The sequence below is a fragment of the Oncorhynchus mykiss genome, unplaced genomic scaffold (assembly GCF_013265735.2).
Source record: "Oncorhynchus mykiss isolate Arlee unplaced genomic scaffold, USDA_OmykA_1.1 un_scaffold_87, whole genome shotgun sequence".
NCBI classification, from domain to species: Eukaryota; Metazoa; Chordata; class Actinopteri; order Salmoniformes; family Salmonidae; genus Oncorhynchus; species Oncorhynchus mykiss.
In genome coordinates this window covers 1139333-1156832 of record NW_023493659.1, presented here as the reverse complement: position 1 = coordinate 1156832, position 17500 = coordinate 1139333, and the positions used below count along the sequence as shown (strand labels likewise).

Below are 17500 nucleotides of genomic sequence, written 5' to 3'. Positions count from 1 at the left end.
TAGAATCAGTTAGCATTAGAGCTAGAGGCTAGAATCAGTGAGCATTAGCGCTAATGGCTAGAATCAGTTAGCATTAGGTGTAGTAGCTAGATTCCATTAGCATTAGAGGTAGAGGCTAGAAACAGTTAGCATTAGAGCTAATGGCTATAATTAGTTAGCATTAGGGGTAGCAGCTAGAATCAGTTAACATTAGGTGTAGCAGCTAGAATCAGTTAGCATTAGAGCTAGAGGCTAGAATCAGTGAGTATTAGAGCTAATGGCTATAATTAGTTAGCATTCGGGGTAGCAGCTAGAATCAGTTAGCATTAGAGCTAGAGGCTAGAATCAGTGAGCATTAGAGCTAATGGCTAGAATCAGTTAGCATTAGGGGTAGCAGCTAGAATCAGTTAGCATTAGGGCTAGCAGCTAGAATCAGTGAGCATTAGAGCTAATGGCTATAATTAGTTAGTATTAGGGGTAGCAGCTAGAATCAGTTAGCATTAGGTGTAGTAGCTAGAAACAGTTAGCATTAGAGCTAATGGCTATAATTCGTTAGCATTATGGGTAGCAGCTAGAATCAGTTAGCATTAGGGGTAGCAGCTAGAATCAGTTAGCATTTGAGCTAGAGGCTAGAATCAGTGAGCATTAGAGCTAATGGCTATAATCAGTTAGCATTCGGGGTAGCAGCTAGAATCAGTTAGCATTAGAGCTAGAGGCTAGAATCAGTGAGCACTAGAGCTAATGGGTGGAATCAGTTAGCATTAGGGGTAGCAGCTAGAATCGGTTAGCATTACGGCTAGCAGCTAGAATCAGTTAGGTTTAGGGCTAATGGCTATAATTAGTTAGCATTATAACTAGTAGCTAGATTCAGTGAGGATTAGAGCTAGCAGCTAGAATCAGTTCGCATTAGAGCTAGAAGCCAGAGGTCGGGGTTAAAGCTAGCGGCTAGAGGTCAGAGGTCAGGGTTAGCGTAAGCAGCAGGAAGTGAGGTCAGCATATAAACACCAGCTCCAGGAGGAAGGGGGGCTGCCAACACAGCGAGCCACGTTACCTAGCAACAGTACACCAACCTTGGGGAGATATCACAGCCTTGCTGCATAAAGGCTCCTAGAGAGAACCACAGAGAGTTAAAGATCCCAAACTCATTAGAGGACTCGCTGGTGGGCAGCTGGCCATCCTCATACTCCTCCATGTGCCATTCATACGGGCTGAACCGGCTCACCAGGAACAGCACCACGCTCACACCGATGTAGGCAAACACTATACACATCCAGATCTCATAGGCCAGCGGGTCCAGGAAGGAGAAAACCCCTGGTTTAGACTTCTGGGGCTTCTTGATCATGATGGAGATGCCCAGAGACATGAATGGCTTGGAGAAGTCGATCACCTCCTCTCGGACCAGGGTGATAGTGAGAGGGGCTACGGCTATGTCTGCTTTCTACAGGTGGGGGGGGGAGGAGAGGGGAGGAGGGGGAGGGGGAGAGGGGAGGAGGAGGAGAGGGGAGGAGGGGGAGAAGGAGGAGAGGGGAGAAGGAGGAGGAGGAGGAGGAGAGGGGGAGAGGGGAGAGGGGAGGAGAGGGGATGAGGAGAGGGAAGGAGGGGGAGAGGGGAGGCAGAGAGTTACACTTAGTTCTTGTCTCCTCAGGTTCTAATTTCATAATAACAACAGAGATCAAAGGTCAGAGGTCAGGGTTCTTACCCCGTACACCAGCTCTCCAACCATCCCGTTCCAGATCTTGGTTTCAGCGTCTCGAGCTCCGTACTTTCCATCTCCCACAATCCTTAGCTGGTAGCGTATCCCACAGTGCTTAGCGATCTCTGCTGCCAGGTCGACGCAGTAGCCTTCGTAACGGTCGTTGTCTAGGAACAACTCAGCATTCTTCTTTAGCATCACGTATGGGGCTTCCTGCAAAACACACACACACACACACACACACACACACACACACACACACACACACACACACACACACACACACACACACACACACACACACTTTTACCAGGATGTCTTTAAAGATGACCATATTTTTTGTCATTTGAACAACAACCCACCACCCACCACCCTTCATCACCCACCACCCACCACCCACCACCCACCACCCTACACCACCCACCACCCTTCATCACCCACCACCCACCACCCACCACCCTACACCACCCACCACCCACCACCCTACACCACCCACCACCCTTCACCACCCACCACCCACCAGCCACCACCCTTCACCACCCACCACCCACCACCCTTCACCACCCACCACCCACCACCCTTCATCACCCACCACCCTACACCACCCACCAGCCACCACCCTACACCACCCACCACCCTACACCACCCACCACCCACCACCCTTCACCACCCACCACCCTACACCACCCACCACCCTTCACCACCCACCACCCTACACCACCCACCACCCACCACCCTACACCACCCACCACCCTACACCACCCACCACCCACCACCCTTCACCACCCACCACCCTTCACCACCCACCACCCACCACCCTACACCACCCACCACCCTTCACCACCCACCACCCTACACCACCCACCACCCTTCACCACCCACCACCCTACACCACCCACCACCCACCACCCTACACCACCCACCACCCTTCACCACCCACCACCCTTCACCACCCACCACCCACCACCCTACACCACCCACCACCCACCACCCTTCACCACCCACCACCCTACACCACCCACCACCCTTCACCACCCACCACCCTTCACCACCCACCACCCTTCACCACCCTTCACCCACCACCCACCACCCTTCACCCACCACCCACCACCCTTCACCACCTACCACCCATTCACCACCCACCACCCACCACCCTTCACCACCTACCACCCATTCACCACCCACCACCCTTCACCAGCCACCACCCTTCACCACCTACCACCCTTCACCACCCACCAGCCACCACCCTTCACCACCCACCACCCTTCACCACCCACCACCCACCACCCACTCACCAGCCACCACCCTTCACCAGCCACCACCCTTCACCACCTACCACCCTTCACCACCCACCAGCCACCACCCTTCACCCACCACCTACCATCCTTCACCACCCTTCACCACCCTTCACCACCCTTCACCACCCACCAGCCACCACCCTTTACCACCCTCACCACCCACCACCCTCACCACCCACCACCCTTCACCACCCACCAGCCACCACCCTTCACCACCTACCACCCATTCACCACCCACCACCCTTCACCACCCACCAGCCACCACCCTTCACCCACCACCCACCATCCTTCACCACCCTTCACCAGCCACCACCCATCACCAACCACCACCACCCACCACCCACCATCCTTCACCACCCACCACCCATCACCACCCACCACCCTTCACCCTTCACCACCCACCATCCTTCACCACCCACCACCCTTCACCCTTCACCACCCACCACCCTTCACCACCCACCACCCTTCACCACGTTGTTACCAGGATAGTTGTGACGATAACAGTCTTGTTCTCCATCCCATTAGTGTCGTTGGGGAAGATGTCTAGTTTAGTCACCACCATCTTGTCCACTTCATTCCAGTAGCCAATCTGAAAACACACATATTATGACTAAAAAAAGCTTAGTTTGCTGATAAAGAGCTTGCTTGCTAAGACATATGTACAATCAAAGAAATATATGTTATTTCAAAACAGTAATCATAATGCTTTATAACTATAATATAGCTAACGTTAGCTAGCTAATGAGAAGCTGATCTCCGCTGGATGCTTTCACGTTTATCTCTTCTAGGTTTGTTGCACACATATTAGATACCGACTCGGGTTGACTTCCAGGAGGCTTTAGATAGCGACTCGGGTTGACTTCCAAGAGGCTTTAGATACCGACTCGGGTTGACTTCCAGGAGGCTTTAGATACGGACTCGGGTTGACTTCCAGGAGGCTTTAGATACCGACTCGGGTTGACTTCCAAGAGGCTTTAGATACCGACTCGGGTTGACTTCCAGGAGGCTTTAGATAGCGACTCGGGTTGACCTCCAGGAGGCTTTAGATACCGACTCGGGTTGACTTCCAGGAGGCTTTAGATACCGACTCGGGTTGACTTCCAGGAGGCTTTAGATACCGACTCGGGTTGACTTCCAAGAGGCTTTAGATACCGACTCGGGTTGACTTCCAGGAGGCTTTAGATACCGACTCGGGTTGACTTCCAGGAGGCTTTAGATACCGACTCGGGTTGACTTCCAAGAGGCTTTAGATACCGACTCGGGTTGACTTCCAGGAGGCTTTAGATACCGACTCGGGTTGACATCCAGGAGGCTTTAGATACCGACTCGGGTTGACTTCCAAGAGGCTTTAGATACCGACTCGGGTTGACTTCCAAGAGGCTTTAGATACCGACTCGGGTTGACTTCCAAGAGGCTTTAGATACCGACTCGGGTTGACATCCAGGAGGCTTTAGATACCGACTCGGGTTGACTTCCAAGAGGCTTTAGATACCGACTCTTGTTGACTTCCAGGAGGCTTTAGATAGCGACTCGGGTTGACCTCCAGGAGGCTTTAGATACCGACTCGGGTTGACCTCCAGGAGGCTTTAGATACCGACTCGGGTTGACCTCCAGGAGGCTTTAGATAGCGACTCGGGTTGACCTCCAGGAGGCTTTAGATACCGACTCGGGTTGACCTCCAGGAGGCTTTAGATACCGACTCGGGTTGACCTCCAGGAGGCTTTAGATACCGACTCGGGTTGACCTCCAGGAGGCTTTAGATACAGCAGTTTTTTCTGGAATTCAGAGGTACGCTACAACAGGACTTTCTCTTGGTTTAAATTCATTTTTGCAATTCGTTCCAGTCATTGGCAGCAGAGAACTGGAAGGAAAGGCGGCCAAAGTAGGTTTTGGCTTTGGGGGATGACCAGTGAGATATACCTGCTGGAGTGCGTGCTACGGGTGGATGTTGTTATTGTGACCAGTGAGCTGAGATAAGGCGGAGCTTTACCTAGCAAAGACTTATAGTTGAGCATACAGGTCGCAGTGGTGGGTGGTATATGGGGCTTCGGTGACAAAACAGATGGCACTGTGATAGACTGCATCCAACTTGCTGAGTAGAGTGTTGGAGGCTATTTTATAAATTACATCGCAGAAGTCAAGGATCGGTAGGATAGTCAGTTTTACGAGGGAATTTTTGGCAGCATGAGTGAATGATGCTTTGTTGCGGAATAGGAAGCCAATTCTAGATTTAATTTTGGAATGGAGATGCTTAATGTGAATCTGGAAGGAGAGTTTACAGTCTAACCAGACACCTAGGTATTTGTAGTTGTCCACATATTCTAAGTCAGAACCGTCCAGAGTAGTGATGCTAGTCGGGCAGGCGGGTTCGGGCAACAATCGGTTGAATAGCATGCATTTAGTTTTACTAGCATTTAAAAGCAGTTGGAGGCCACGGAAGGAGAGTTGTATGGCATTGAAGCTTGTCTGGAGGTTAGTTAACACAGTGTCCAAAGAAGGGCCAGAAGTATACAGAATGGTGTCGTCTGCGTAGAGGTGGATCAGAGAATCACCAGCAGCAAGAGCGACATCATTGATGTATACAGAGAAGAGAGTTGGCCTGAGAATTGAACCCTGTGGCACCCCCATAGAGACTGCCAGAGGTCCGGACAATGCTGATTGACTGATTGTAAGGAAGTGAATAGGCTGGTGAATGTTAATTGGCTGATTGTAAGGAAGTAAGTGTGCTGGTAAATGCTGATTGGCTGTACCTTAACTGGTCCAGTGTTCTTCAGTTCCATCACGTTGACGGAGTAGTTGACTCTTTTACCATACTGGTCAAACTGGATATTACCTGTCAGCCCATCCACACGCACCTACACACACACACACACACACACACACACACACACACACACACACACACACACACACACACACACACACACCACAAATAACCAGTATTTTACCCCATCCATATAAAACTACACAACACACAAGATCATTGAAGACCCTAAAAACACGCTAAAATCTGTTTCTATGGTAACCTGTTTGAGAGCGCGTTCTATCTCCATCCCCTGAGACCAGGGCACTGCTGGATTGGCCAGACAGTCCCCGTTATTTCCACGACGACTGAAATCGATCCGCTGCTTGGTGAGTGTCCGGAACGCTTCAGTCATAACCTGGACCGCATCATAAGTCAGAGCTGATGTGTACTGGAGAGAGAGAGATAGAGGGATAGCGGGAGAGAGAAATGGAGAGATATTCAGAGATAGAGAGAGAGAGAGAGAGAGAGAGAGAGAGAGAGATGGAGAGATGAAGAGATATTGAGAGATGTGGAGAGACAGAGAGAGATAGAGGGATAGAGGGAGAGAGAAAGAGATCGAGAGATGACGATATATTGACAGATGTGGAGAGAGGGAGAGAGAGAGAGAGAGAGATAGAGGGAGAGAGAAATGGAGAGTTATTGAGAGATGTGCTGATATGCTGTTCTAATAACCCATTTCTGTGTTCATGCAAGTGACTGATTGAACGAATCCTCACTTCAGTATCTGCAATTTAGTTAGAGGTCGTAGCCTGATCCTTCAGTCAGCACCAGGGTTAGGGTAGGGGTTAGGGGTTAGGGTTAGGGTAGGGGTCAAGGGTATGAGATTAGAGGTGGTACTACCCTGATCCTGCTGTCAGCTCCAGGGTTAGGGTAGGGGTCAAGGGTTAGGGTAGGGGTCATGGGTTAGGGTTAGATATTAGAGGTGGTACTCTGATCCTGCTGTCAGCTCCAGGGTTAGGGTCGGGGTCAAGGGTTAGGGTAGGGGTCAAGGGTTAGAGATTAGAGGTGGTACTACCCTGATCCTGCTGTCAGCACCAGGGTTAGGGTAGAGATTAGGGGTTAGAGGTTAGGGGTTAGGGGTACTACCCTGATCCTGCTGTCAGCACCAGGGTTAGGGTAGGGTAGGGGTTAGGGGTTAGGGCTACTACCCTGATCCTGCTGTCAGCACCAGGGTTAGGGTAGGGTAGGGGTTAGGGGTTAGAGGTTAGGGGTACTACCCTGATCCTGCTGTCAGCACCAGGGTACTCTTTCTCCTCCAGTGCTTCCCATCTCTGGTCGAACTTGGAGACGAGTGGCTCCTCAAAGTCAACAATCTGGAAACCCGACACATTGGCTCCCCCATACTGGATCTTAGACAGGTCACCATCAACGAAGCCCTGGACACACACACACACACACACACACACACACACACACACACACACAGACACTGAGTTAGTACCAAGCTATATGTGATGTCATATTACCAGTTATGAGAGGTACCAGGGATCATACCAGGTTAGTACCAGGGATCATACCAGGTTAGTACCAGGGATCATACCAGGTTAGTACCAGGTATCATACCAGGTTAGTACCAGGGATCATACCAGAGTAGTACCAGGGATCATACCAGGTTAGTACCAGGGATCATACCAGGTTAGTACTAGGTATCATACCAGGTTAGTACCAGGGATAATACCAGGTTAGTACCAGGGATCATACCAGGTTAGTACCAGAGATCATACCAGGTTAGTACCAGGGATCATACCAGGTTAGTACCAGGGATCATACCAGGTTAGTACCAGGGATCAAACCATGTTGGTACCAGGGATCATACCAGGTTAGTACCAGGTATCATACCAGGTTAGTACCAGGGATCATACCAGGTTAGTACCAGGGATCATACCAGGTTAGTACCAGAGATCATACCAGGTTAGTACCAGGGATCATACCAGGTTAGTACCAGGGATCATACCAGGTTAGTACCAGGGATCAAACCATGTTGGTACCAGGGATCATACCAGGTTAGTACCAGGTATCATACCAGGTTAGTACCAGGGATCATACCAGGTTAGTACCAGGGATCATACCAGGTTAGTACCAGAGATCATACCAGGTTAGTACCAGGGATCATACCAGGTTAGTACCAGGGATCAAACCAGGTTAATACCAGGGGTCATACCAGGTTAGTACCAGGGATCATACCAGGTTAGTACCAGGGATCATACCAGGGTAGTACCAGGGATCATACCAGGGTAGTACCAGGGATCATACCAGGTTAGTACCAGGGATCATACCAGGTTAGTACCAGAGATCATACCAGGTTAGTACCAGGGATAATACCAGGTTAGTACCAGGGATCATACCAGGTTAGTAGCAGGGATCAAACCAGGTTAGTACCAGGGGTCATACCAGGTTAGTACCAGGGATCATACCAGGTTAGTACCAGGGATAAACCAGGTTAGTACCAGAGATCATACCAGGTTAGTACCAGGGATAATACCAGGTTAGTACCAGGGATCATACCAGGTTAGTACCAGGGATCATACCAGGTTGGTACCAGGGATCATACCAGGTTAGTACCAGGGATCACACCAGGTGAGTACCAGGCTATATGTGATGTCATTACCAGTTATGTAGTAATATGAGAGGTACCAGGGATCATACCGGGTTAGTACAAGGATCATACCAGGTTAGTACCAGGTATCATACCAGGTTAGTAGCAGGGATCATACCAGGGTAGTACCAGGGATCATACCAGGTTAGTACCAGGGATCATACCAGGTTAGTACTAGGTATCATACCAGGTTATTACCAGGGATCATACCAGGTTATTACCAGGGATCATACCAGGTTAGTACCAGAGATCATACCAGGTTAGTACCAGGGATCATACCAGGTTAGTACCAGGGATCATACCAGGTTAGTACCAGGGATCAAACCAGGTTAGTACCAGGGGTCATACCAGGTTAGTACCAGGGATCATACCAGGTTATTACCAGGGATCAAACCAGGTTAGTACCAGGGGTCATACCAGGTTAGTACCAGGGATCATATCAGGTTAGTACCAGGTATCATACCAGGTTAGTACCAGGGATCATACCAGGTTGGTACCAGGGATCATACCAGGTTAGTACCAGGGATCACACCAGGTTAGTACCAGGGATCATACCAGGTTAGTACCAGGCTATATGTGATGTCATTACCAGTTATGTAGTAATATGAGAGGTACCAGGGATCATACCAGGTTAGTACCAGGGATCATACCAGGCTAGTACCAGGTATCATACCAGGTTAGTAGCAGGGATCATACCAGGGTAGTACCAGGGATCATACCAGGTTAGTACCAGGGATCATACCAGGTTAGTACTAGGTATCATACCAGGTTATTACCAGGGATCATACCAGGTTAGTACCAGGGATCATACCAGGTTAGTACCAGAGATCATACCAGGTTAGTACCAGGGATCATACCAGGTTAGTACCAGGGATCATACCAGGTTAGTACCAGGGATCAAACCAGGTTAGTACCAGGGGTCATAGCAGGTTAGTACCAGGGATCATACCAGGTTAGTACCAGGTATCATACCAGGTTAGTACCAGGGATCATACCATGTTGGTACCAGGGATCATACCAGGTTAGTACCAGGGATCAAACCAGGTTAGTACCAGGGGTCATACCAGGTTAGTACCAGGGATCATACCAGGTTAGTACCAGGGATCAAACCAGGTTAGTACCAGGGATCATACCAGGTTAGTATCAGGGATCATACCAGGTTAGTACCAGGTATCATACCAGGTTAGTACCAGGGATCATACCAGGTTAGTACCAGGGATCATACCAGGTTAGTACCAGGGATCATACCAGGTTAGGACCAGGCTATGTGTGATGTCAGTACAAGTTATATGAAATATGAGAGGTAGCAGGTATCATACCAGGTTAGTACCAGGGATCATACCATGTTAGGACCAGGCTATGTGTGATGTCAGTACAAGTTATATGAAATATGAGAGGTAGCAGGTATCATACCAGGTTAGGACCAGGCTATGTGTGATGTCAGTACAAGTTATATGAAATATGAGAGGTAGCAGGTATCATACCAGGTTAGGACCAGGCTATGTGTGATGTCAGTACAAGTTATATGAAATATGAGAGGTAGCAGGTATCATACCAGGTTAGCGATGATGTAATGGTATCCTTTAACATGTCGGCCAATGGTGATGACCTGCAGGAACACAAAAAACAATATAATGTAAAACAATATTATATAAAACAATATTATATAAAACAATATTATATAAAACAATATCTTATAAAACAATTTATATAAAACAATATTATATAAAACAATACCATATTAGGAAAGGATAAACACAGACGTTTTGTACATTACCTATGAAATGGATTAAAGCACACATTTACCATTTCAGAAACGATTATTCAGGAATATCAATCCATATACTCTATCGTAAAACAATGTCACAAATACCCTTACCTTATACTGTACCTAATACAGTCAACAGACAATATTCAATAGAACTCAATGGATCCCAAGAGAACTAAATTGATCCCAATATAATTGAATGGATCCCAATAGAACCCAGTGGATCCCAATAGAACCCAATGGATCCCAATAGAACCCAATGGATCCCAATAGAACCCAATGGATCCCAATAGAACTCAATGGATCTCAATAGAACCCAATGGATCCCAATAGAACAATAGAACCCAATGGATCCCTATAGAACCCAATGGATCCCTGTAGAACCCAATGGATCCCTATAGAACCCAATGGATCCCAATAGAACCCAATGGATCCCAATAGAACCCAATATAGGACATCAGTTCAAACAGGTGCAGTTAATACAGGTAATGAGTGGAGAACAGGAGGGCTTCTTAAAGAAAAACTAACAGGTCTGTGAGAGCTGGAATTCTTACTGGTTGGTAGGTGATCATATACTTATGTCATGCAATAAAACGCAAATTAATTACTTAAAAATCATACAATGTGATTTTCTGGATTTTTGTTTTAGATTCCGTCTCTCACAGTTGAAGTGTACCCATGATGAAAATTATAGACCCAAAGACATGCTTTGTAAGTAGGAAAACCTGCAAATCGGCAGTGTATCAAATACTTGTTCTCCCCACTAAACATATGATATGAGTAATGTAAGATATGCAAACATGATTAAAGTGGCATTGTTTAAATTCACCCTAAAAGTGGTTTGGATATCACAGCCTACAGTTAGTGAAAAACCCTGCATTCAACCCTCTGTAAATCAGTCAGTTCTTAACGTAAAGACTTGAAACTCAGGATTCTGCAAAAGGCCAATGAGGATATGCGTTTACTTTCAGCTTCCTGTGACAGCCATAGGGGCTGTTTCGAAGAGTTAAAAAGGGCACATCTTTCAAAGATTTCATGTGTGATTAGGCAACCCTCATGAACCGGTACATATTAGAAAATCTGATTTTTATCTGTTTTTTTTGCCTTTTTGGAAGACTTGCAAATTCCATCTAGGTAATGTTATGTATCAATGTGTAGTCTGAATGTAATATATTTCCAGATTATAGTTGGGGGGCATATAAAGAGCCACATACGCGAAGAGCAGCTGTCTCTGACGTTTTTGGGGTAAGATATTGACATCCAGAAAAGTCTTAGCACAAGGCCCAAAATGAAGCCTGACCTAAATTTGAGGTGCTTTTGGGTGACAGTGGCACAATTCAACCACAGGAACGTTCCTGAGGTCCTCCCGATCTGTGCAAGTCTAACCTTGACCGTGTGGAATTAACCCTTGATTGGCCAGTGATTGGGCCTCAATGTAGGCAGCAGCCTTTCTGAGTTAGTGATGGCTGTTTAGCAGTCTGATGGCCTTGAGATAGAAGCTGTTTTTCAGTCCCTCAGTCCCAGATTTGATGCACCTATACTGACCTCACCTCCTGGATGGTGGTGGGGTGAACAGGAAGTGGCTAATCAACTGACGAATAAAGAATAGATAGTGAAGGATACAGAATATACATATGAGATAAGTAATACAAGATATGTAAACATTATTAAAGTGGCCTTATTATAGTGACAAGTGTTCCATTTATTAAAGTGTCCAATGATATCTTGTCTGTCGGTAGGCAGCCGACTCTCTATGCTAGTGGTGACTGTTTAATAATCTGATGGCCTTGAGATAGAAACTGTTTTTCAATCTCTCTGTCCCAGCTTTGATGCACCTGTACTGACCTCGTCTTCTGGATGGGTGAACAGGTAGTCAATCAATCAAATGTATTTATAAAGCCCTTCTTACATCAGCCGATGTCACAAAGTGCTGTACAGAAACCCAGGCTAAAACCCCAACAGCAAGCAATGCAGGTGTAGAAGCACGGAGGCTAGGAAAAACTCCCTAGAAAGGCCAGAACCTAGGAAGAAACCTAGAGAGGAACCAGGCTATGAGGGGTGGCCAGTCCTCTTCTGGCTGTGCCGGGTGCAGATGATAACAGAACATGGCCAAGATGTTCAAATGTTCATAAATAACCAGCATGGTCAAATAATAATAATCACAGTAGTTGTCGAGGGTGCAGCAAGTCATCACCTCAGGAGTAAATATCAGTTGGCTTTTCATAGCCGATCATTCAGAGTATCTCTACCGCTCCTGCTGTCTCTAGAGAGTTGAAAACAGCAGGTCTGGGACAGGTAGCACGTCCGGTGAACAGGTCAGGGTTCCATAGCCGCAGGAACAGGCAGTGGATCGGGTGGTTGTTGACCTTGATGATCTTTTTGGCCTTTTTGGCCTACTACAGGAAAAGGCAGGCCGAACAGGCCCCCATTAACATCAACGGGGCTGAAGTGGAGCGGGTTGAGAGTTTCAAGTTCCTTGGTGCCTGATCACCGACAACGATGACATAGCCTATAGGGAGGAGATCAGAGATCTGGCAGTGTGGTGCCAGGACAACAACCTTTCCCTCAATGTGAGCAAGACAAAGGAGCTGATCGTGGACTACAGGAAAAGACAGGCCGAACAGGCCCCCATTAACATCAACGGGGCTGAAGTGGAGCGGGTTGAGAGTTTCAAGTTCCTTGGTGTCCACATCACCAACGAACTATCATGGTCCAAACACACCAAAACAGTCATGAAGAGGGCACAACAAAACATCTCTCCCAGGAGACTGAAAAGATTTGGCATGATCCAGATCCTCAAAAGGTTCTACAGCTGCACCATCGAGAGCACCCTGACCGGTTGCATCACCGCCTGGTATGGAAACTGCTCGGCATCTGACCGTAAGGCGCTACAGAGGGTAGTGCGTACAGCCCAGTACATCACTGGGGCCAAGCTTCCTGCAATCCAGGAGCTATATAATAGGCGGTGTCAGAGGAAAGCCCATAAAATTGTCAGAGACTCCAGTCAACAGTCCTAGACTGTTTTCTCTGCTACCGCATGGCAAGCGGTACCGGAGCGCCAAGTCTAGGACCAAAAGGCTCCTTAACAGTTTCTACCCACAAGCCATAAGCCTGCTGAACAATTAATCAAATAACCACCAGACTATTACATTGACCCCCCCTGCCCTTTGTTTTGTACACTGCTGCTACTCGCTGTATATTATCTATGCATAGTCACTTCACCCCCCGACGCGAGAGGTGTAGTCAGCCTGTTAGACTTTTAACCTTGTCTTGTTCACAATCTAGACACAGACAGACAGACAGACAGACAGACAGACAGACAGACAGACAGACAGACCAACCTGGTCCATGATGTCTTTAACCTTGTCTTGTTCACAGTCCAGAATGACTCTCCTCTCCTTTCGTATCTCCAGGTCTTGGAACATGGAGCGATACGCCTCGTCCTTCCTCTCATCCTTCAGGTTGCCTACGTTGATGGCTGTTACAATCCACTTCCTCTCTGCTGCTGTATCCAGGATCACTTGCAGGGTGGACAGACCTACACATACACATATATAGACACACAGCAGGTTAGAAAGGTAACTGGGGCTAGGGTCATGGTAGGATGGAAAGGTAACTGGAGTTAGGGTCATGGTAGGATAGAAAGGTAACTGGGGTTAGGGTCATGGTAGGATAGAAAGGTAACTGGGGTCATGGTAGGTTAGAAAGGTAACTGGGGTTAGGGTCATGGTAAGATAGAAAGGTAACTGGGGTTAGGGTCATGGTAGGATATAAAGGTAACTGGGGTTAGGGGCTAGGGTCATGGTAGGTTAGAAAGGTAACTGGGGTTAGGGTCATGGTAGGATATACAGGTAACTGGGGTTAGGGGCTAGGGTCATGGTAGGATATACAGGTAACTGGGGTTAGGGGTTAGGGTCATGGTAGGTTAGAAAGGTAACTGGGGTTAGGGTCATGGTAGGATAGAAATGTAACTGGGGTTAGGGTCATGGTAGGATAGAAAGGTAACTGGGGTTAGGGTCATGGTAGGATAGAAAGGTAACTGGGGTTAGGGTCATGGTAGGATATAAAGGTAACTGGGGTTAGGGGCTAGGGTCATGGTAGGATAGAAAGGTAACTGGGGTTAGGGTCATGGTAGGATAGAAAGGTAACTGGGGTTAGGGGCTAGGGTCATGGTAGGATAGAAAGGTAACTGGGGTTAGGGGCTAGGGTCATGGTAGGATAGAAAGGTAACTGGGGTTAGGGTCATGGTAGGATAGAAAGGTAACTGGGGTTAGGGTCATGGTAGGATAGAAAGGTAACTGGGGCTAGAGGTTAGGGTCATGGTAGGATAAAAGGTAACTGGAGTTAGGGGTTAGGGTCATGGTAGGATAGAAAGGTAACTGGGGTTAGGGTTATGGTAGGATATAAAGGTAACTGGGGTTAGGGGCTAGGGTCATGGTAGGATAGAAAGGTAACTGGGGTTAGGGTTATGGTAGGATAGAAAAAGGTAACTGGGGTTAGGGGCTAGGGTCATGGTAGGATAGAAAGGTAACTGGGGTTAGGGTTATGGTAGGATATAAAGGTAACTGGGGATATGGTAGGATATAAAGGTAACTGGGGATATGGTAGGATATAAAGGTAACTGGGGTTATGGGTTAGGGTCATGGTAGGTTTGAAAGGTAACTGGGGTTATGGTAGGATAGAAAGGTAACTGGGGATATGGTAGGATAGAAAGGTAACTGGGGTTATGGTAATGATTAAAAGGTAACTGGGGTTATGGTAGGATAGAAAGGTAACTGGGGATATGGTAGGATAGAAAGGTAACTGGGGTTATGGTAATGATTGAAAGGTAACTGGGGTTATGGTAGGATTGAAAGGTAACTGGGGTCATGGTAGGATTGAAAGGTAACTGTGGTTATGGTAGGATAGAAAGGTAACTGGGGTTAGGGGTTAGACAGAACTACACACACACAGCCCAGAGGTTAGAGGTTATTGGTTCAAGTCCCTTGCCGCCTGAACTGGCTCTATACAACTACCCACTACCGTTGTGTCCTGAACTGGCTCTATACTACTACCCACTACCGTTGTGTCCTGAACTGGCTCCCTACTACTACCCACTATCGTTGTGTCCTGAACTGGCTCCCTACTACTACCCACTACCGTTGTGTCCTGAACTGGCTCCCTACTACTACCCACTACCGTTGTGTCCTGAACTGGCTCTATACTACTATCCACTACCGTTGTGTCCTGAACTGGCTCCCTACTACTACCCACTACCGTTGTGTTGTGTCCTGAACTGGCTCTATACTACTACCCACTACCGTTGTGTCAGATAAAGGACTCTCAGACCTGAACTGGCTCCCTACTACTACCCACTACCGTTGTGTCAGATAAAGGACTCTCAGACCGTGAGAAACAAGATTCTCTTGTCTGATGAAACCAAGATTGAACTCTTTGGCCTGAATGCCAAGCGTCACGTCTGGAGAAAACCTCGCACCATCCCTACAGTGGCAGCATCCTGCTGTGGGGATGTTTTTCAGTGGCAGCATCCTGCTGTGGGGATGTTTTTCAGTGGCAGGGACTGGGAGACTAGTTAGGATCGAGGGAAAGATGAACAGAGCCAAGTACAGAGAGATCCTTGATGAAAACCTGCTCCAGAGTGCTCAGGACCTCAGACTAGGGTGATGGTTCAACTTCCAACAGGACAACAACCCTAAGCACACAGCCAAGACAACGCAAGAGTGGCTTCGGGACAAGTCTCTGAATGTCCTTGAGTGGCCCAGCCAGAGCCCAGAACTCGATCTAACATCTCTGGAGAGACCTGAAAATAGCTGTGCAGCGACACTCCCCATCCAACCTGACAGAGCTTGAGAGGATCTGCAGAGAAGAATGGAAGTAACTCCCCAAATACAGGTGTGCCAAGCTTATATAGCATCATACCCAAGGAGACTCGAGGCTGCCAAAGGTTCTTCAACAAAGTACTGAGTAAACGGTCTGAATAGTAACAAAGTACTGAGTAAACGGTCTGAATAGTAACAAAGTACTGAGTAAACGGTCTGAATAGTAACAAAGTACTGAGTAAACGGTCTGAATAGTAACAAAGTACTGAGTAAACGGTCTGAATAGTAACAAAGTACTGAGTAAACGGTCTGAATAGTAACAAAGTACTGAGTAAACGGTCTGAATAGTAACAAAGTACTGAGTAAACGGTCTGAATAGTAACAAAGTACTGAGTAACCGGTCTGAATAGTAACAAAGTACTGAGTAAACGGTCTGAATAGTAACAAAGTACTGAGTAAACGGTCTGAATAGTAACAAAATACTGAATAAACGGTCTGAATAGTTATGTACATCTGATATTTCAGTTTGTATTTGTAATACATTTGGAAACGTTTCTAAAAACCTGTTTTTGCTTTGTCATTATGGGGTTTTGTGTATAGTTTGATGGGGGGAAAAAACTATTTAGTACATTTTATAATAAGCCTGTGACATAACAAAATGTGTAAAAAGTCAAAGGGTCTGAATACTTTCTGAATGCCCTGTATGAATAGATGTATAGGTAGCAGACTCACCCCTGTCACTGTCATAGAGGTAGGCGAACTTGTCCCACTTGTAATACTCCACTAAGCTGACCAGAGGTCCCTTGATGTCGGGTCTCATCTGAAGGACAAACTGATTGAGTCCATCAGCAGGGAAGGACGGTGTGATGAAGGACACGTGGAGGGTCTCACAGAAAGATGTGATGGTGTTCACACTCTTCTTGTCATAGAAACCAAAGATGGCATAGACACCCCTAGAGAACTGGGAACAAACTGCAGAGAGAGAGAGGGGAGGGGGGGGAGGGGGAAGAGAGAGAGAGAGAGATGGGGAGGGGAGGGAGAGGGAGAGAGAGAGGGTTGGTTAGAACTATGCTAATCCCATCACTAGCTGCATGCTAACCCTACCACTAGCACCATGCTAACATTATCACTAGCACCATGCTAAACCTATCACTAGCACCATGCTAACCCTACCACTAGCACCATGCTAAACCTATCATTAGCACCATGCTAACCCTATCACTAGCACCATGCTAACCCTATCACTAGCACCATGCTAACCCTATCACTAGCACCATGCTAACCCCATCACTAGCACCATGCTAACCCTATCACTAGCACCATGCTAACCCTATCACTAGCACCATGCTAACCCTATCACTAGCACCATGCTAAACCTATCACTAGCACCATGCTAACCCTATCACTAGCACCATGCTAACCCTATCACTAGCACCATGCTAACCCTATCACTAGCACCATGCTAAACCTATCACTAGCACCATGCTAAACCTATCACTAGCACCATGCTAACCCTATCACTAGCACCATGCTAACCCTAT

The 17500-nt window shown here is 47.4% G+C and overlaps 1 protein-coding gene across 6 annotated transcripts in view; it reads right to left on the bottom strand.

Moving 5' to 3' along the window:
• Nucleotides 1-17500, bottom strand: part of LOC110515175 (glutamate receptor 2-like) — a 64004-nt gene that overhangs the window by 28989 nt on the left and 17515 nt on the right. For all 6 annotated transcript variants that reach the window (XR_005041630.1, XM_036971958.1, XM_036971959.1 and 3 more), the window contains exons 3-11: nucleotides 16692-16931; nucleotides 13482-13678; nucleotides 9928-9981; nucleotides 6994-7152; nucleotides 5997-6164; nucleotides 5721-5825; nucleotides 3452-3559; nucleotides 1679-1885; nucleotides 1050-1417 (exon numbers count right to left, since the gene is read on the bottom strand). Coding sequence is in view for 5 of the 6 variants with exons in the window: in XM_036971958.1 (XP_036827853.1) it covers nucleotides 1050-1417; nucleotides 1679-1885; nucleotides 3452-3559; nucleotides 5721-5825; nucleotides 5997-6164; nucleotides 6994-7152; nucleotides 9928-9981; nucleotides 13482-13678; nucleotides 16692-16931 (1606 nt within the window). In the remaining variant the exon portion in view is untranslated. The remainder of the gene's footprint in view (nucleotides 1-1049; nucleotides 1418-1678; nucleotides 1886-3451; nucleotides 3560-5720; nucleotides 5826-5996; nucleotides 6165-6993; nucleotides 7153-9927; nucleotides 9982-13481; nucleotides 13679-16691; nucleotides 16932-17500) is intronic.